General features: G+C 34.3%; 2 protein-coding genes across 3 annotated transcripts in view; one reads left to right on the top strand and one right to left on the bottom strand.

Annotated features, from left to right (window-relative positions):
- The first annotated feature begins 348 nt into the window (after positions 1-348).
- On the top strand, positions 349-4411 carry LOC138309491 (uncharacterized). The gene is made up of 3 exons (XM_069250699.1): positions 349-811; positions 1729-1929; positions 3644-4411. The coding sequence occupies exons 1-3, from the start codon at positions 403-405 to the stop codon at positions 4273-4275; spliced, it is 1242 nt and encodes a 413-aa protein (XP_069106800.1). The 5' UTR covers positions 349-402; the 3' UTR covers positions 4276-4411.
- A 4944-nt stretch (positions 4412-9355) lies between these two features.
- LOC138309449 (uncharacterized) overlaps positions 9356-21447 on the bottom strand; it is a 73128-nt gene continuing 61036 nt past the window's right edge. For both annotated transcript variants that reach the window (XM_069250647.1, XM_069250648.1), the window contains one exon: positions 9356-20358. In XM_069250647.1, the coding sequence (XP_069106748.1) occupies positions 17428-20259 (2832 nt within the window). In that variant the 5' untranslated portion in view covers positions 20260-20358 and the 3' untranslated portion in view covers positions 9356-17427. The remainder of the gene's footprint in view (positions 20359-21447) is intronic.

Below are 21447 nucleotides of genomic sequence, written 5' to 3' on the forward strand. Positions count from 1 at the left end.
CCTATCATCTTGTTTAAAATGTTTTCACTGTTAAAATTTCACTTGTTTTTTAATTTGTTTAGGTTTTACAGGAAATTATGGAGACTTCTATATTTTAAAAATATTTTGGCGACCAGGATGCGGGATCATGAAGCAATCACAGACTTGATTTAAGACTTTAAACGTTTTGTAACGCCTTTTTTTGATTGCCTAAGTCTAAAATGAGACTGTTTTGGACTTAGATTTTTTTCATGATCTTCTTCAGAGCCAGTCCGAGATCGGTACATTTTGCGTTGGAAGGGAAATAACTCGAGTGACAAATATACAAACTGTAGAAGACATTGAAATTCAGGCTAATATAGTCGATAAGAACATTTGATAATATAGGTTTTAATATCATTTACACAGTACTAGTACATCGGGATGGCGGCTGGACCAGTTCCCCTGAAGAGGCAGAGTTCTGCCGAAAGAATTAATTCTGGAGTCTCACACTCAAAAATACATCGATTTTCGGGAGAAATCCCTTATTTTCCAGACGAACTTATAATCAAAACAGCTACATGCGTGAGTGATTTGACGGATGTGCGTCGTTCTGCATACTGTTTGACACCATTACAAGTCACCAGTTGTAATGCTGCTGTTCCGGAAGACGCATTTTCATTTTCAAATGCATCTTGCAGCGTTCGCCCTATTGAACCAATGCACGTATTCGGTAGCATATTCGGAAAGGGTGTACACTTACTACTGAATTACTTGGATGAGAGACTGCTACCAGAGAACAATAAAGAAAGACACGTTTTGGGTAAACTTTTGAATTACTTGGTGGATACAGGTAAGCACATTACTGCTATATTTGACCTAATTCAAGGTCGAGGTCATTCAACTGAACAAACTGAAGTGCTGAATATTTTGAGAAAATTGAAGTGCAGACAATTTTTTTTCAATCGTTGCACTATCAATATCCAAAAGAAATAAAATTAATTTAAATTTTACTGACAAATTAGTAGAATTAAAAATGTACACCTCATTTCTGAGGTAACTTTAATTTGCCTTCTTATACCACAGGGGCCCGTAACTACTGTTTATATTATAATATATAATTTCAGTCACTGGGTACGTTATATCACGTACCCAGTGACTGAAAATATATATAATAATATAAACAGTGGTTACGGGCCCCTGTGCTCATACCAAACGAGATTTCAAATGCAATTAAATTTCATGATTAAAGATTTTTCAATATCAGAAAGAGGAGCAGGCGATTTAGTTTTTTTTCAGTTACAAAAGTTACTTGCTTTACACCATTACCTCCATTGAAAAGTTTGAGCTTTTAATTTTACTTTAAAAAATTTCCTTGGCACTTTATTCTCTATGAAATGAAGTACAGTTGGTACTAGATTAAAGGTTATACTCTTGTGCACACGGAGTGCACAAGATTTATATGTACTGATTGTGCATTCACCTAAAGCAATATAAATTATTTTATATTGGTTTTTTTTATGTTTATTAGACATATATATATAAATTAACACGATTAAACACCTATTATTATTCAAATAATGAATATCATTTATGCTCTGTCAGCGGTGGTCGTGGAGCATCTTTAACCGGTAAACCTATTGAACTTGTAGTTGAATTTGTTTAACACATGTTTTTTTCAAAAATTCTAATTACACATTTTTGTAGACTTCCTGCGAAATATGCAAAAACGCATGTGATAATAAATTGGTATTTTCCTTTATCATTCAGATTCTCATGCTGCATTGGAAAAAGTACAAAACTTTTCAGAAGCAGAACAAACCATTTGTTTGGTGAATCACTTATTTGTTAAGTTGGCAGCCTCTCCAAACTTCACGGTAAATAAACACTCCAGGAGGAAGCAGAGCACGGCTTGTCCGTGTGGAAATGGTGACTGTACATTACAGGGCCAGTATGGTGACACAAGCATAGGTAGGCATCTTAACACCAACACACACACACCCCCCCCTCTCTCTAGGAAAAAATGATATGCATTGATGGCTTCTAATTGCGAAAAGCAACTAGGTATATATTGATTAGATTTTCTAACAATTCATTCATCCATGTTTTGATATATCCATAATCTTAATGACAAATTAGGCCTAAAAAAAGATATGTATGTTTCAGGTACCCCTACCTACCCTAGTTTTTACTTCCGACCCTAGCTATTTTATCACACTTTTTTCAAAACAAAATGTTGTGTATGAAGTTGTCAACTTAGATTTTTACGCATGCTTTAAGTTTATCCAGATAAAGTTCAATTACGAATATGGTAATGAGAAATAAAAGACTTCTAGCCAGCCGAAAGCCTGAAAGACAAAGTACATGTATTATTAAATTACTTTTTAATGTAGTTATAAAGCCAATCGACCCCTCCTAAAAATGAAATAGAAAAATAAGATAAAAAAAAATCCCGACCGACCTACCCTATTTTTTTCAATCATGTAACCTGAAACGTGCATTTATTTTTGTTTGGCCTTAGTAAAGTAGTACTGACAATAAATAAGCCTGGCTCGAATGTATGAACTTGTCAGATTTATTGATGAAATAGTGAAAGCTCAAAGTAAACAAAGTTTACATAAGTATGCTGATGATGGTTTGATTATCATTTACATTAAATGTAAACAGCAATGCAGCATAATAGACAACATTAACAGTACCAAAAATATGGTTACACTTATTTCTTGTCTCATTCATACACAGTAATACACTTTACACTTGCGAATATTTTTAATATAATTTTATGAGGAGAGCATCCTTAAAGATGCTCCACCGCTGACAATAGGTATTTTTTCACTATCAAAAACAGGAGCAGACGATTTAGTATTTTTCTTGAGTTACAAAAGTTAATTACTTTACACCATTACCACCATTGAAAAGTTTGAGCTTCTAATTTTACTTCAAGTTGAAAATATGAAAAATAATTAATTGCATCCCGAAAAAAATCTGTGGCATTACATTATATGTATATCCTATATGGAATGAAGTACTGATTGCGCATGCACCAAAGGCAAAATAAATTATTTATATTATTTTTTGTGTGTTAATTAGACATATATATACAAGATTAAACATCAATTATTGTTCTAATGATGAATGCCATTTATGGTCTGTCGGCGGTGGAGCATCTTTAATAAACTGGTTTGTTGTTTTACTTTACAATACTGGCAGAATAAGGTTGAGTACCAGGTAACTAATAATAAATGGACATGAAAATATATAAATTATACCTTATGACTAGATCAGTAACATGTTGACTAAACGGACACATGAGTGTATTGAAAAAAGTAGTTATAGAAACATGCACCGTAAACACTGGTTAAATTCACCACTTCGACTGCACGTTATAATATTGCAATTATCGTTAGATTATTATTATTTTTGACTTTGGCATAGAAACATTGCTATCCTATAATAAAAAATATCAACAAATATTATATAAATTTACACAGTATGGGCCACCATATAGACTACGTGTAGCAAACAGCATGGCTAGACTGAAAACCGTATCAATAACGTTTGGCGGAAATAGAGAAATACCAAGGGCGATAACTCTAAACCACAAAAAATTATAAGAGGCAGAACAAATGTAATGGCTAACTAAAAAGAGGTAGATCACTACATTTAATTCCTTTATTTTATCCAGGACATGAAGATGTATGGCATGGAAGTGTGGCCATCATAATCAACACTGACGTGGTTCTGGAACCTGTTGAAGTATCTGATTATCCGGAGAGTCCAGATGGGGAAATCCCACAGGAAAGTGACCTTTGTGGCTTAGAGAGTAACCCCAAAATCATCGCTGAAACAATCGTATTTTCATTCCTTAAGAAGCAGTTACACTCTGAAAGTGATCACTTCCTGTTTCCATGTGTTGGTGCCGGAGGATCAGAATTGGTTTTCTATTTCTATGACTCTGAGAATGATGTTCTCCTGGAAAGTTCTCGAGTTCCACTTTTTATTGGAAGGTCTAACCACCAACAGACACTTAACTTTTCAGCGGTGATAGCTTGTTGGCTGGTTGTGAATTATAAATACTTGTGTACTGGTTTGACAAGAGGCATGCTGGTCCCAAATAAAAAAGCTGCTTTCTTTAGTCATGCATATCTGAAGTTACCAATTTACACATCTAAATTAAAGTTAGGAAATGTTGGAAGTTCAAAATGCTCCAAGAAACTGTGTTCTTCTGTTGATACTTCTGACGAAATCATTCTCGAAGCAAAACAAAAAATCTTCAAGATACAGCAGAAGAATATTGGACGTTTTGCTATTATCTAACTTTAATATTTTCAAAATAAAAATATGTCATTGTTTATGAAAACATAAATAACATTATTCTGTTGAACTACATTTTGAATAAAGTAGATGAGTACATTGTATATGTTAAAATGTTGTGATGATCCTGACTAAGGTGTAAATAGCTGGGATAGTTATAACGTCTGTGATAGTAACCCCTCGAGCATCAAGGATGGGGCTGAAGTGACCAAGATTACATTTTACGATCCCTGAAAAACAGTTGAGACAGACTGTTTATTATGTTTACTACCACAATCGGCGATGTTATTCAACTTTCAGGGTATCAGATAAACGTTGTTGGTTAAAAATTTGTTTATACCACACGTCGAGGTCGTTTAATGTGTCAAAAACGTGACGTGTTTATGTGAAGTATTATAATCTGTGTAACTCGTTTTGACGAAAAAGGATCTTAATACTGGTGAGTTTGGTAGAGTAAATTAGTCTGAAACGGACTTGAACTTGATCACAATGGCTTGATGATTATTTGGCGGGATGTAAATGGCACGGCCCTGCCGTGCGCATTTTTTCATAGTTCGACAAATAGTGTTATATTTTAAGTAACCTTAGTAACTTTAATAATACGTTAAATGAGAAATATTTCATCACAAAGTTTTTCCAAACTCGAAGACTTGAATGGAATCTTAAACAAAATTTGATTTTTGAATATTAATTAGTGCTTTGTTTTTGCTGATGAAAGTATCACTACATCTTATTTGCATATCTTGGCAAACACACGTTACTTTAGACACTCGCTAAAGCTCGTGTCTTTCGTAACTTTTAAAAAATAACTCACTCGTGGGGAATAAATTCCATATCCAATAACCACTCGTTATGTTACCTCTTTATACATATGTCCATTACACATGTTCATAGAATTTGAACCGTAGGAAACAGATCAAGATCTAGTATCCCATGGTCACAATATGTGACCACGATCGAGTGTTAACGATAAATCTTGCAAGTGATGTATGGAATTTGCAATGTTTTTGCAGTCTAGTTTAATCTTTAGTTTACCAGTTTATTTAAATGATGAACGTACAAACCCATAATGTTCAACGTTAGACGCCTTTTTCTGCCGCAATTAACATCGATGGTATCGTTTGCGTATTTACTGTTGATAAAATTAGGGGATGCGTCTCATGTTAAAACTTAAATTCATAATCAAATCTGCAGTAAGTTAATGAAAGATATTCTCTCCCTATTCTAAAATTATCTAGGTGATGCACACATGCAACATTTCCCTTTAAAAGTACAAAAATCACCAATTTAAAATCGCTTGTAAAATTGCAATAAAACGTCGAAGTATGAAAGAAATAGAGGTTACACAATGCGTGGTTGTTGAATATTGAATTTATTTCACTAGAGCGAGTTATTTTTTAAAAGTTACAAAAACAAAGACACGAGTTTTAGAGAGTTGAATAACGCCCCCTATTTTGGTAACATGTACATAATGTATATACCATTTAATCATAAGAACTATTTCATTATCAACTTCACTATTTGTTACTCTGTTATGAAATAAAATCTAAAAGGAATTAGCAGAGCATCAAGAAAATATTCCAAATTGTTGTCAAACTCTTGTATTTTGTATTAGTCCCAAAATGCGTGCTCAATAGTTTCTATTCCATCATTACATAGTGAACAAAAAGGACTTTCTGTAATACCTAATCTAAAGAGATGAACATTTCTTGTTAAGTATATGATGGTCTACTCTATACTGTAGCCACTGCAATTTGGTATTTTCAGTAACCAAAAAAGGAGTTCTATAAATCATTTGTCATTTATCATTTTCAAAGTTAAAATGTCTTCCCATTCTTTCCGTCCTGTTGCAATTGTATCATTTGAACTGAGTATATTGAAAAAAAATTAACACCCTTTTTACTCTTACAAATAAAGTTTAATTTCTCCAAAAGTAAGAAAGCTACAATGTTTTCTTTTGGCTGGAACACTTAAAGATGATCCACCGCTGATAAATGGTATTTTGTCACTCTTAAAAACAGGAGCAGACGATTTTAGTATTTTTCTTTAGTTACAAAAGTTACTTACTTTACACCATTACCACCATTGAAAAGCTTCTTATTTTACTTCAAGGTAAAAAATAAAAAAATGAAAAATAATTAATTGCATCCTGAAAAAAATCTCTGTCACTATGTCCTATATGGAATAAAGTACTGATTACGCATGCATCGAAAGCAAAATAAATTATTTTATATCATTTTTTAAAAGTTAATTAGACATATCTATACATAATAAAATGACAATTATTGTTCAAATGATGAGTATAATTTATATATGTGATATGTCAGCGGTGTAGCATCTTTTTTTCTTTTCTGTTTTTCCCACTCAGGTAAGAGAATATAGCTAACTTCTGTGAGCAAGTTGCTTATCATTTTTTAAACTTACTGTTGTTTTCTCAATATTTACTTCATTAAAACACAAACCAACATACAAAAAACACACACACACACACACACACACACACACACACACACACACACACACACACACACACACACACACACACACACACACACATACAAACAGATATATATTTACATACAAACGCGCCCACGCACGCGGACACGGATCCATAGTCCGCGATCCATACATCATCCAACAATTCAAAGTTATGTTCAATCAATTCATTCAATCATATCAATATTACCATTATCTTTTATATCATTTTACACCTTATATAAACTTACCATCTGATGATTTTGCATTTGCTCACTGTTCATATTGGTATTTCATCATAGTGGTTTTATATTCATTTATTTTAGTTTTACATTTCATCTATATGTATATAATTTTTTAGCATTCTCATACAGCATTAAGTATATTGCAAAAATATGAATAATTTTCATCCATTTTTATACATATTATATATAGAACAAATTGTTTCACTAATTTAAAAATAATTTCCTTATAAGTACACTCTGATCAATCCTACCGATAGTCGAATTTCAGTGTTGGTCGTATCAACTCTTACCACATCGATTTGACAATCGGTACAATTGATCAGGCTTCTCTATATTCAAATCAATAGATATCAGTAGATATCATAATTGCTAATTATTGCATATCTTACAAAAAGTTATGTAAAAATGACATAATTTTGTAAAAAATTAAAGTCAAATTTCCTTTTCCATTCATACCTAAATAATTGAAGTATATCCACGTATTTCGTTCTTGATTCACTGAGATGATACCATTTGTATATTACGAAGCCAATCAATGATAAAAGAATTTTAATATCATAATAAGCATCATAAGTCATTTTATAACCCAAAACTAAATATTTCATTTTTGTTGAGGTAATGGTGTATCCAAGTCTATTCATCGATTGTTTTATATGCTGCCAAAGTGGATCTACACAACAGCACTTAATAAAATAATGATTGTAGTCATCCCTTACATTGCAAATATGACAGTTTTCGCACTCGCGGTGGAGCATCTTTAAAAAATCATTGTGATTTCAGAACAGTTCGAATTTTGAAGATACATGTAACTTGAACACTATTTTGTTGTGAAAATTATATATTATGAAGTTAATAAATAGGACAAAACGATTTGTTACGCTGGCACGAGCAAACACAACAAGGGCAATTGATGTACATACATGTAAATGTATACTAATGCTATTTTCTTTTCAGGTGGCACTGGGACACCAGTGTAATCCAAAGTAAATGGTGGCACTAGGTCACTGGTATAATTTGGTATTTTACACAACAGAGGAGAACATTCATTTAACGAGGGCACTCCTGGACGAGAAGGCGAAGTAAAGAGAAAACGTGATTCACTGGGAAACAGAGGCGAAACACGTGAGTAGATCTGACTTGATTCATCACATAAACTTTAGGATGAAATGACGTTTCTGAATAGAACAAAATCCAAGATGGCTTACTTTCTAAGTATCCTCGTCTGACAGAATCATATATCTATTACTAGTAGTATAAATGCTTCAATAGTGAATTTATACAATTTATATGTGCAAACGATATAGAGAATACATGACAAGTATCTTACAATGCAAGCTTTATTTTGGCTTAGGAAAGCCCAGATGACGAGGCTTTGCCGAGTCATTTCGACTTTCCGTGTCGAGTACTAAACTAAAACTTGTATTGTAAGATACTAACCGTGTACTCTGTTTATCCTGCAACCATCTTTATGGACGATATTCAAAACGGATGCAAACTGCCGTTTATATACTTGTAAGATATCATCGAAACAATATGGAAATACTCAAAAATTAATTATTACCCAGATAGATTTATTCTACAACTATCCCACATACTGACGGATATCTACTGCCGAATTTGTGCTTTATCCGTCTGTACGATCACGTGAATTTGTTCCACATCTGACAGAACATTTTCTGACTTGACTCCGAACTTTAACCTTCCGGAGTATGAAACGTCTTTTCACTCAAACGTGACGTCACTTTCACCGGAATGATGCGACTATTAATATATCGAAACCCTTGTATTGCGGTGTCTACTTTTTCTTGTCCCATGTAAAAGGTATGTATCGTGAAGTTTTTATCTGATGGGTAATTATTGTTTTGAGTATTTCCAATTGTCTCATTGATATCACACACTGAGCAGAATCACTGAAACTGTTTCCGAATTTCCCACGGTAGTAAGAAGGCCGTCAAATACTCTTTTAACGCGCATAATATAATCCTTATAATTCAATTTACTTAACAATTATCTCTCCAAATTTCTTTTATTCACTTTGGAACTATTTTCTTCTGTGATATTAATACGTCGTTATCTCAGCCAATCAGAAGAAACGTTACAGACGGCGACGCCATTGATTTCCTTTATGACCCGATTAAGTACATTTTGAGCAAATGAAAATGCTAGTTATCAGCAAAATTGAATTATTAATAATATGAACTAATGTCTGCTGGTGTATAAATGTATCTAGTGTCTGCTGGTGTATAGATTTTGCGAATCACACTATTAGTTTCTTAAGCCGTGCATGTGATCATCAGTTTGAATGCAGAGATAGAGTAAACATCTACACTGATATAGAAAAACATATAACAACACAACATACGTACATTAGAGGTACAAGTTTTATTTAGAAAATATGGAACTGAAAACAAGGAAAAAACAAAATATGTTTCTCTTCTTTAATCATAAAAGATTACCCGGCTCTTCCGAGACTTTTCAAAATGTTATTCTACGATACAAACGTATGTTACTGATCACAAGTAATGGCCCCAGTAAGCATCACAAAGAGATTGGCACCTCGTGCCCCGACAACCCCTCATTTCTCTACATCTTCTCTGTACCTCATGTTCAGGAAAAAAATCCGCTGATCTCAAGTACACCTGATTGAACAAGATTGCGTAATAAACAAAACGCCTTATAACATAGTTAAAATGGCATTGTTTACACCAAATAATTGATCTATATATAACGAACGGTATTATACCGCAGTGGTAAATTTTCATCGGTTTAAGCTACATATTTATCTAAAATGAAAGACTATAGTTTCGGCATACAGAATACAGCATTAGCACAAAAATAATTCATGCTGTACAACTGTACATTGACTATAAATGTCATGTTTTAAACAAAATTTTCTTGGATTAATTGATCTTCTAGAATGAAATTTTACCATCCGTTATTTTTGTTGACGCAGTTTTTAATTAACAATGAGTAAGAAACTTAACTAAGTGTAAAACAATGGTCATTCTACTAACAGTTATGACGTCACCATTATTCATATTATGTTGTAATAAGGTATAGAGAAGATGTATGAAGAGTCGAAGTCAAAAACGTCAACAACTTGACCTCCATGTCAACATATAGCCTAGCAGAGCATGTGAAGGTCATCAGGACCGTATAACTGTGTCGATCGTGTAACAGCCCATTTTAGCATTTTACAGTCTTTCACCTGCTCTTTTACAAATCATCATCGAATTAAATTTAAAAAAAACCCACACAATTATACGCTACCTGGATCCCTACACGTCTACTAATCCCGATCACATCATGATCAGAACAGAGTTTGACTCTAGTTTTTCTAATGTTTTTTTTTCTTCATTTGTGACCACAAACATTGTGTATTCTTCTACATAAAAACAGATACCTTGATAACTTGTACATACAATGACAACAAAATATTCAAAATTATATCCAATATGCGTGTATATATAGATATATATAAACTTGATGTAATCGCTAGTGATAATGTTTTTCATACAATTCTTTATTATGCAAAACCACCATTTTTACATTTCTTTATAAACATCAGCAATTTTAAAATATAACAAACACTTTCTCGTGTAACGCCAATAATGTTCTTGCAGTGTTTCTTCCGCATGTTTTAAATCACCCAATCAAAAAATATATACATACTTTCTATCCCATCGCCTGTTTAATGAATAGTTTTTAAAACAAAAATCACATATCACTTAACACTTTGAACAGTTGAAGGTTTTCAGTTGTCTTGTAGGTATCAAACATTTCATTTGCGGATTTAAATCTTTGTTAAATAAGTGGAAATCGTCCGTCTCATCGTTTATTACTAAACAAATATATATATATATATACAGGAAACCTTACCTATGAAGAATGATCGAAACATTTTTGTAGATAGAATCGTTACAGAGAGGAACATGGCAAAGAGACATTATTTAAAACTTGTTTTACTCTGTAAGTTTAGAGGCAGTAGCAAATTTGTGAGCAAGATTGGTGGAAGTAGACAGTTTGTCCTAAAGGAAGTTGACATTGATAACATTTTCATCCTTAAAAATTGTATCGTTCGCTCCATCAGAAATTCAATCGTTAAGATATATTATTCTGATATTTAGAACAAGACCGTATTAAATAATAGCCGTCGTTTCTTTTCGACGTCTGTTAACGGATTTATTTGGAATGGCCATCTTATATACATGTATGATGTGTTGCTAAAAGAATGTTGGTAAATATAAATTATTGAGAAAAGAACTATTAATCAATATATAGATTGACCCGCATCGTATTATCTAGACCTGGAAAAACACAAAGGTCTATTTTGACTATTGTTAATGTAATGTAACTTTCAAAGTTACACTTTTACTGACCAGAAATAACCAACCACCAGCTTCATTTAAGTACCTAAATGTTTGAACATTAAATCGTTTACGTCATACAAAATTTCATGTAGATTCTGACTACGATAGTCGAGGAAACATACTTACAAAATGAGCAAGAAAAAAAAATCAAAATATTCATTGATATAGATGTATATGATAATAGTTACAATAAAATATATAGTACATAATTATATATATATATTTATATAGATAACATAATGCTTACAAACACCCGATAATGAGACTAATGTTAGTTACCGTCAACACATTACCAGTATTATTTTGCTTTGGATAGACCACCTTATCAATCGAAATGAAAATATGGTTATGGAAAATTGAGTTTTTATTTCTACGTCAAAACGTAACTTATTTACAGACAAAAAATCAACAAAAATATAAAGCTTTGGGCGATCAATATCGGCTTTTATGTTTTGCGGCCTAAACCATGGAATCTGATGTCTTCAGTACACTTTTTTATAAAGTTTGAATATCAAAACTCTAAAAACAAAATGGTAGTTGAAACAAATTCCAAAACGCTAAAAATTTCATTGATGTAATAAATTCCTAACATTCCTACCAGTAAGAAATTAGAGATCAAATCCAAAACGTATTATCGCGTGGCTACAGATTCGACACAACTTTATGTAGTGGTCCACTTGTACAAAGATAACTAACATTAGTTCCACCTAAATCATCATGTAACACATCATGAAATGTGAACGTAACCTAATTTGACCCACCCCAGGCGTTGTCGGAATACAAAGACCTGCACTAACGCGTGTCACAATATCATTTCATGAGGTAGAGAGCACACTATATATATATTACACAGTGTTAATGCGGACCTTTCATTTCTGGCATATCATCAAACCCAATATCTATTTCTCTTGGCCTTGGCTGTACCTCGAAATCTTCATAGGATCACCCTTTGCAACAACAATTACTAGAAAAAAACCACTTTCGTCTAACCCCAGCAGGCGACGTACAAACGAGACATTTAAAAAAGAGAGCACTAGTGTTGATAAATGGATTTGCTTTAAATTTTAAACATATAAAAAAAACAATATAGATTTAAACAGCTGATCTGTTATTTCCTCTAAGTATCTTTAACTATATTCTATACTTATTTTCGTGACATTTTTCAAAACAATGCCAGGACCATGGCATGATGCAACAGCCCGGTACACAGGTACAAAGATATTTCGATATTTCTGTAACTTCTTTAAAATTAACTTTCATATGGTCTTGCTTATAAATGTTAACCATTCTCTTACAAAAGGGAGATAAATCTAATAATGTCTTGATTCTCTTTCAAAAACTATGATCAATACAATGCATGTCTTGAATGACATATTGTTTCATGCAACAAATTTTATCAGATTTTCGATTGAAATTTCAATGCTATTCAAATAGGTCATGGTCCGAAAAAAATGTGTTTTTGCAACAGAAAACATCGAGAGACAAAGTCAAAAATAAATGTATTGTAAAAATACATTAATTCTCATAAGGAAAAGAAAGTTGCGCAAGGCCGGTGGTAGTAAGCTTTAAACTGATTAACTGGTTAGAAATTCTACATCAGAGGTAAAACACCAAAGAGGTCACTTGATTTCTATAGCCGGAAAAAATATGGCTTCCATCACCAGACAATTCGAGGTCAGGGTCTAGATTTTCAGATGGTGTATATGCCGAATTTGCATATTACAGAATTATCTGCTCTTGCGGGTAGGTATTGATTGTGACGTCATGTGCTTGCGAGCGTAACGTAATACTTTTCGGAGAAAACGACGTGAATTGCGCTAACAAAACAATGACGTAACAATCGATACCTACCCACAAGGGAGCTAACTCTGTAATATGCAAAGACGGAATTTACCCAGCCAAGTTTATTCAAATAAGCATCAGATTGCGTGGGGAGGAGGTTACGTCTCATCAATGCATGCATTTGAGGTAGCTGAGTCAATTAATTACTTCATTTATGCCCGTATTGCCCAGAAAACAAAAATTACTTACAATTTGTGTTTAACTTGTAAAGAATTTGTGTATAAATATGTCCGATATACTTAATAATCATTTGAGTCTTTTCCTGAAAATATTCAGATCTAAACAAAACAATTCTACAATACATTCTTACTTCTATCTAACTATATGCAGCAAGAAAACATCTATATGTGAGAAAAAAATGAAAAAAAATATGAATGATTTTATCGATTGATCCAAATAAGTAGGAAAACGAGCACAACCACGTTAAAAGACACACAAAATGTACAAAACAGGTTATGACATATAATCTATATATATATATAGGCATAATGTTAACTTGACATTATACTTCATCACTAACGCTAACACATGATCCAACATACACATTGAGGTATATATGTAAAAATTGAAATATCATTAAAACCCGTTCTTTCTAAAGACCACAAGTGACCTCTTCACCATATAAGGAAGTTCATATGTCATATGTTGAAATGAAATACAGCCACCGATAACAATAGTAGCTACAAATATATCACTAGGACAACAACGGTTATACCAATGTATTCACAATAAGTTCAACTGGACAGGCATACAGGGCTTATGAAGTGCAAAGAAAAAAAGGAGAGAAAAATGATGGATAATTATATTCCGCAAGACGAAGTGTTAAATGCATACAAATAGATGACATATGTGTTTATATATATATATATATATATATATATATATATATATATATATATATATATCATAATAATTGGTTGATATATCGTATTAACATAATATATCAGATCAATGAATCTATAGGCAAACCTCTAGATATCTACAAGGAACATTCATAATTGAAGAGGTCGACACAAAATTCTATGATAACCTGAGAAATATAACAGACATCAACTAACTCCTGATATCAATTCTCCTGAAAATTTCCAACACAATTCTCCTCTTAATAGAATATTTCTCTTCAATTGAACTCTATATTTTGCTACTTCAAGCATCATACTAGTTCAACAGGGTTTAACGCACAAAGTCATAATGTTACAAATTTTCAATAAAAAAAGCAAGTAGCTACCATGATACTCCAAAAAAGGGTCAGAGCTCTTATGTATACGAACGTAAAGGGAATAACACTACCTGAGGGAGTGCACTACTTGATGCTAAGTTACCAGTATAAACCTGAATATACATAAATAATAAATACCTAATAATTCGAGAGCCCTGAGTTTCGTTAACTCTTTGTAATATTTCTTTCCTGATATTTTGCCATCAGCAACTCAAATGGCACAAATTAACCATATTTTAAGTGAATTTCTTTCGTAAGCATACTATAAAATCCGTTTGCTTTTCACCAAAGTGCATTTGCTTCACATTTTAAATCAGAAATGACATCTTCCATATAGCATTGTTTATAAAATTGTCGAAACACAATGGTTCTGTCGAAATAACAACGATTCATATATTTGGAAACGTGTGCACAAATCAGTGATTCAACATCCGATAATTTATAACTTATCGAAGACAGATAAATAGGGAAAATGGCATTTGATTGATTTTATAGCAAAGCAAGAAACTGATTGAAACGCAATGTGTTCAGCTCCATCAATATTTAAGAATTTGCCGCAAAGTCCGGATTCTTTGTTATACCAAGAAAACAGCTTTTCGACCAAAAAGTGTGAATCTATTTTTTATGAAAAAAGTATGAAAGCTATTACTAGGAAATTTGCGTTATCAAATATAACAATTTTTATAAAACATTTCTGTTGTTTTGAAACGTCGTGATTTTAACCCAAAATCGTGACTTTAACGGAAGCTGATAGAATTGATAACATCAAAAGTAAACATGAAAGTTCCAATAAAGTAATTATAACACTTGTTTTTCCTTCACTAAAATTGATAATATTTCTTCACTCTGGTGTAGCTCTGTACAAAAATAGTCTGTTAACAATTAGCTCAACAATATACACTCAAGTTATAATGTATATCTATACTACAATAACCAATAACAAGTAGATAATACGTCAAATATCATAAAGGAAAATTATTATCAATATCATCATGATCATTACCAACAACATCATTAGACAATTAAGCATTTAGTACAATTCTATTACCTGAATTGATTGTGAGATAATAATCCGTATGAAAAATGGAGAGAAAAAACAAAATCAAGAATGAGGTAAAAGGTGAGCGAGTAGAGTTATAATTTACATCAATCATTACACAACATTCATATATATACAGTGAGGTATCATTACATCACAAAGTCCCGGGACTGTAGCTGGCGCCACCTCCTGTGTGTATAGTCCTGCCACCTAGTGGTGGATGTATGCTAGTGATACCGCCGAGAGCAATGCATGTGATCTTTGTCTAGGAAATTTGGTGTATGGGTTGCTGATCTGTGTATTTTGCGTGTTGCAGGAGTACATTCCTATATATGATTTAGTAAAGTGGTCAAAAATAAAATGAAAATGAACTTAATTGTTCTTAAAATAATTCTCAATAATTCAGCCATTACGTTTTGTTGTAAATTGAAATGGTAAAAAAATTGAAGTCATGTGCGTGTTGTAGATTTTGCATTAAAATCTTATTTGCGGTTTATCGAAAAATATATATAGTATATTAAAATGAATAAATAAAAGCTTAAGCATCAGTCTTCGGATTTGTTTGAGAATAACGGTAACTTATAATTATATTGAGTATGAGATAGTAATGATCATTTGCTACAAACAAATTGTTTGAAAATTGTCTGAATATCAAAATGCTTGAAATGGACTTTATTCCCTGAGTTGACAATTATGAAATGTGCAAAATAAACAACTTCTAACTTGTAAACAATAAATAAGAGCCTATACGATAGTCTCTAAGTTTATGCTGCCGACAAAATTATCAAACAAAAAACAAATTGCACAATCAAAATGCTAAAAAATGGAGCTTTGTGTAAAAAAGATTTTAGATACCCATCCTTATTTGTAATCATAACAATATCTAAAACAACTTCATTTCAAACATTGAAGTTTCCTAAAACCAATTTTATTCTCATTTATGTTTTTATCCGTTTCAAATTCCTATTTCAAAATATACGATATACAACCATCATGATCGCATATAACAAAACAAGGTACATATTGTAAATTGATATCAGTTGAAGGTGGGTGTATCTTCACGATAAGAAATAAGAATGGGAATCCAAAACAATGTTTTTGCGTCGTGCTGATAAAATATATTTAAATATAATATATATGATACATGATATCTGATGCTAGATTGCTTTTTTTCCTCTCAATGATGGTCACTATGGCAATGGTGCTGTGTGGCTAAGAGATGGTGCCAGCTACTTGTCCCTAAGGACTCTTTGACACAGATGTGTGCTAGCCACATAGAAAAATGTTGTCAAAGTTTCAAGAGGTAAAATAACATAAGTATATATAATTGCAAAAAACATAAATCTTTTTGTAGAATTTCTGAATATTAAACTCAACCCATACAGAAGAAAAAATCACATGAGGTAATAACAGATTTTCAACTCATGGCGCAACTTTTCGGGAAAAACCCAAAAATAACATGCTTAACCATGGAAACAAAATCTGGAACAAAATTATAAAACTTTGACAATATTTTTTCATAAAATCGCCAAAGCACAACAGAAGGATGAGGTAACGCTGGTTGAAAAACCGGAAAAAAATGAATGCTGGGCAATCTCTGTTACCCTGAATATATATATAATATATATAAAGCAAATATCTATGAGGCTGAACAAAAACATGAATATAGACATATATAGATATATTTATGGCATATATATATATTTAAACTATATATATACACACATACACACACATTTTTTCTTATAAACAAGCAATTCGATTCGTATCCTAAGTGTATTCAAAACACTCTTTTGTGTAATATCAACAATGAAAAATGTACTTATAATCCACCTCAATATTTCTACCCGTCATCTCCACGATGCTGTAGTTAGCGTGCATTGTATAAGCAAAAGGATAAATCCTCTTGGCTTGACGATTCGGCTAGTCTCTGAATCATCAATTCATTTCTAAAATGTACCTTAGTCACCGTAAATGCTCCGAGATGTGCAACGAGAAGTAGACCCGGTCGTGACAGTCTTCGTCGCAAACAGGGCAGAGAAATGGCATTGTCCGCCCCCCAGAGTGAATCTTGGTGTGGATACGGTACATGGCATATTCCGAGAAGTAGCATTCACAATGTTCGCACTTGAAGAGGCGACCGGACCCCATCAGCGTTGCTATGGAGTCGGTGGAATTCTCGAGACCGGCCGATGAAGATTGCGCCTGGTACAATGCACCGCTGTCACCAGAATGAACACTCGCCCCGCCGGGGCTTTGTGCGTTTCCATAGGCTGGTTCTAGACCCATCTTACAACACATCTTGACCTGAATTCCAATTTCATTTCCATTTGCTGCCGCTAGACTTGGTGCAGCAGTCATGAGAGTTGGTCTAGAGAGGTCGGAGCCTCCGCTGAGTGATCGGGAGCGTGAACGTTCCACTGAGGTAGGGGAGATAGATTCTACAAGACTGCGATGTTGAAGGTGATCTACAGGATGCCCTCCTCCGTCGCTGCTGGATTTGTGGGTAGAGAGGTTCAATGCATCTGACTGGGGTGACAGACTAGGTGTGAAGCCTGGTAAAGCCGGCGGGGGTACTTCTGAGGTAGACTGGAGTGGGGAAAAGAAGGAGGGCATAGAGGCTGCAACTGCAGCCTGATGATTGTGGTAGCTCATGAGCAGGGCATTGGACATGGCAGCTGAGGTAGTAGTGTTAAAGAGATTGCTGTAGGATCCATTAGCTGTGAGCAAGTCCTTAGAGGTCGAGAGTGTTGTAGGAGAGGATGTCAGGTGGCTTACATCGGCAACTGTCTTGCGTGGGGTGCTGTGCATCTGGGAAGAACTGCTGTTCCTAACAAACAAATCCCACACGCTCTCCGCCGAAATCCCATGACGTCGTGCATGTCGGCGAAGTGTAGAACCCCGTGTGAACTTGGCCCCACATACATTGCACTGATATGGTTTGATACCCGCATGTAACTTGATATGTGACTTCATGTTGTTTTTGTACCCAAATCGCTTACCACATATAGGGCATTCATATGGCTTGTGTCCCTCGTGGGCTTTCATGTGATAAGCCATGTGACTCTTGGGATAGTCCCTCCCACATATAGTACACATTTCCTTTTCTTGTGACATCATATCCTGTGATGACACCATGTCTCCTGGCGACAAAAGTTCTGCTGATGACATCATTTCCTGTTCTACTGCAGCGAGATTGTCTGCCGGTGATTCCTGCTGATCTGGTGATGTCATGTTGTCGTTTGAATCAGACATTGACACCAGTTCAGGGTCGTTGATGTTATCCACTTCGTTTATCTCGGAATCATTGAGATTGTTGTCGCTGTCGTTGTTATTTGCGTTGTCAAGGGGTGCCGATAGGAAGAATTGAATCGAAAGCAATTCCTCCTTTGGCAGATCGTGTGATTGAAGGTGATCTGCCATCTCCTGATGAGCCACCTCTGGCTTGCCACAGTAGCGACACAGCCAGGGTCCATCTCTATGACGAGTCACCATGTGTTGTCGTAAACTCTCTTTCTCTCTGAACGTGCTACCACAGATGGCACAGTTACAATCATCAGTGATATGTTCACGTTCGTGCGCTATGCGCAAAGCTGCCTTAGAGAATCTCTGGTTACAGAAGCGACATGCGTATGGTTTGAATTTTTTGTGTATCTGTTCATGAACATGCAGCTGCCAGGATGACTCAAAGCTTTTGCCACATACACCGCATATGGCCTCTCCTTCGAAGTAACACTTTGATTTGTCATTAGAGTTCTTTTCGTCATCGCTGAGCGTTCCTGTCAGATCGCCCAAATTATTTGAGGTAGTTCCATCTAAAAGCAAGGCATCGCCTTGCCCTGGTGAGGTAAAGTTTAAATCATTAGCTCGTGCTTCGTCGTCTTTCATGCGTTCCTGAAACGTCTCTGAATCAGGGACATCCAAATCGGATCCATTCTCAATATCATCCTTAACATCGTCGTCCTTTTCACCTTCATCGTGCACTAGTGAATTGACGTCACCTTTGGTCGATCCCTGTGAAGGTGATTTGGAAAACGATAAACCACCGTGACCATGATAGGGTGACAATGCGAATCCAGACATGTCCCCAAGCTTTGGAGGGCGAGGAGACGACCCATTAGAATCTGGAGTAAGTCGCGTCGTGCTAGAATCTATATCATGTGACCCGTCTGTGCCCGAACGATGCCCTAAGGTATGAGCATGTCTTGTTGCACCGTTGATATCCTGATTCTCCTGCTTGACTATAACACTAGTGTGAAATCCTAGTCCATTTTGTTCCCGCTTCAACACCATGGAAGGGTGTGAAGACAAGTGTGAGGTAGGTAACTGAGGGGCAGACGGGTGACTAATACCACCCGTCATTGAGGTAGCCGATGGCTTGTCTACTCCGTGTCCACTATGCCCAGAGGTAACGCCTGCCCCCGGACCACCTGGTCGTTTTCCGTTGTCGGGCATAATTCCACAGACTGCTGCACGTAACAACGGGCAGCGTTTTTCATGATAACGTCGAGTAGTCGACCGAGTGAACACTTTCCCGCAATAACAACATGTTCTAGACTTGCGGGGGTAGCCGTTTGATGTGAATTGATAGAGATCGCCTGGATACCCGTAGTTCGGCATACTAACGCCACTTAGTCCATATGGGAAGGTGTCGTTTGAACTAGAATAAGGGGGGCTACCACCCGATCTGGCTCCCCCCTCCCCCTGAGATGTGTAGTTCAGTGACATCTTCCTTCTTCCTTGCGAATATCCCTGAGTGTGGAGTGTAGACCCATCAGGTTTAACAGATAAATCCATATTTAATACAATGTCATCGAGACTATATCCCTGATAAATAAACAAATGCTTTCACTATGCTTAAACGTCATCTGCTCCAGTCTCACATTCTTGTGGAGTCTGAAAAATACAAAGATAAAAAATACTATAAGTTATGGTCCATATTAATTCTACTGCACCAAAATTTTATCTAACAGTTTTTACATATTAACTCAGTATGCTATGTTATGTGTTTTGATGGTCTTCTTTGTGTGATAGAAACGTTATCTATATGTCCTGTCAAAAACATATGTATTTGTAAATATGTTATATGCAAAAAATGTAAAAAAAAATACATAAATCAAAAAATGGTCAACAAACAGACTTAATCAAACGAAAAATGAATCACTTCAGAAATCGTTTTATAAATTATATCAATCAATAAATTAGAAAAAAAATGAATGCATCAGAATTTCTGTAAGAAAATTCCATAAATAGATGATAACTTCTGAATTATTGGAAAAATAAACTCTTCTCAGTAAAAAAAAAAAAAAATCAAGATTGTCTTAAAGATTGATTCTAATTTTCCTCAAACAGAACATTTCCTTAATACATCCTCCAAATGATTTGAGTTTGGAAAATTCAGTTCTTTCGATTGCCTCCCTTTGACCATATATTCTCAAACCATGATGTCAATTCACTATCAAATGCATTCAAACCATAATGTCAATTCACTATCAAATGCATTCAAACCATGATGTCAATTCACTATCAAATGCTTTTATAAAATGAGAGCAGGAGACCTAAATTGCTAATTAAGATGGCTCCAATGTACATGGTTTCAGTATTACAGTATGGTTGGATTACAGATTTCAAAATATAACCCAAAGTGATAATCAAGTGGTAGACACATCACAAACATCTCATTGAAATAATTGTTATGAATTAATTTATATATATATATATATATGCATAATTGCATAGAGAATCATACACATAAAAGGATTGAATATTTCCAGTACCTAGTTCATGACCTTAAATATAAAATGTTCTAAATGTCAAAAAATATGATTTCTTTAAAAACAGCAACAAGATCCTAAAACATTGCTTCCGCCAGAGTATAAATTATAACTAGTTTGTTTGATTACTGCAGCATGATAAAGGAAGTCAGACAGCTAATTCTGATGCTCATGGTTTGCGAGTCAGCTAATTCTGATTCTCACAGTTAGT

This window comes from Argopecten irradians, chromosome 15 (assembly GCF_041381155.1).
Source record: "Argopecten irradians isolate NY chromosome 15, Ai_NY, whole genome shotgun sequence".
Lineage (NCBI taxonomy): Eukaryota > Metazoa > Mollusca > Bivalvia > Pectinida > Pectinidae > Argopecten > Argopecten irradians.

What these genes read in the sequence shown, in the direction of transcription:
- LOC138309491 (XM_069250699.1), top strand. Translation starts at nt 403, where the DNA reads ATGGCGGCTGGACCAGTTCCCCTGAAGAGGCAGAGTTCTGCCGAAAGA. An exon ending in GAATTACTTGGTGGATACAG is followed by an intron (nt 812 to 1,728) that starts GTAAGCACATTA and finishes TTTATCATTCAG; the next exon opens with ATTCTCATGCTGCATTGGAA. An exon ending in GTATGGTGACACAAGCATAG is followed by an intron (nt 1,930 to 3,643) that starts GTAGGCATCTTA and finishes TATTTTATCCAG; the next exon opens with GACATGAAGATGTATGGCAT.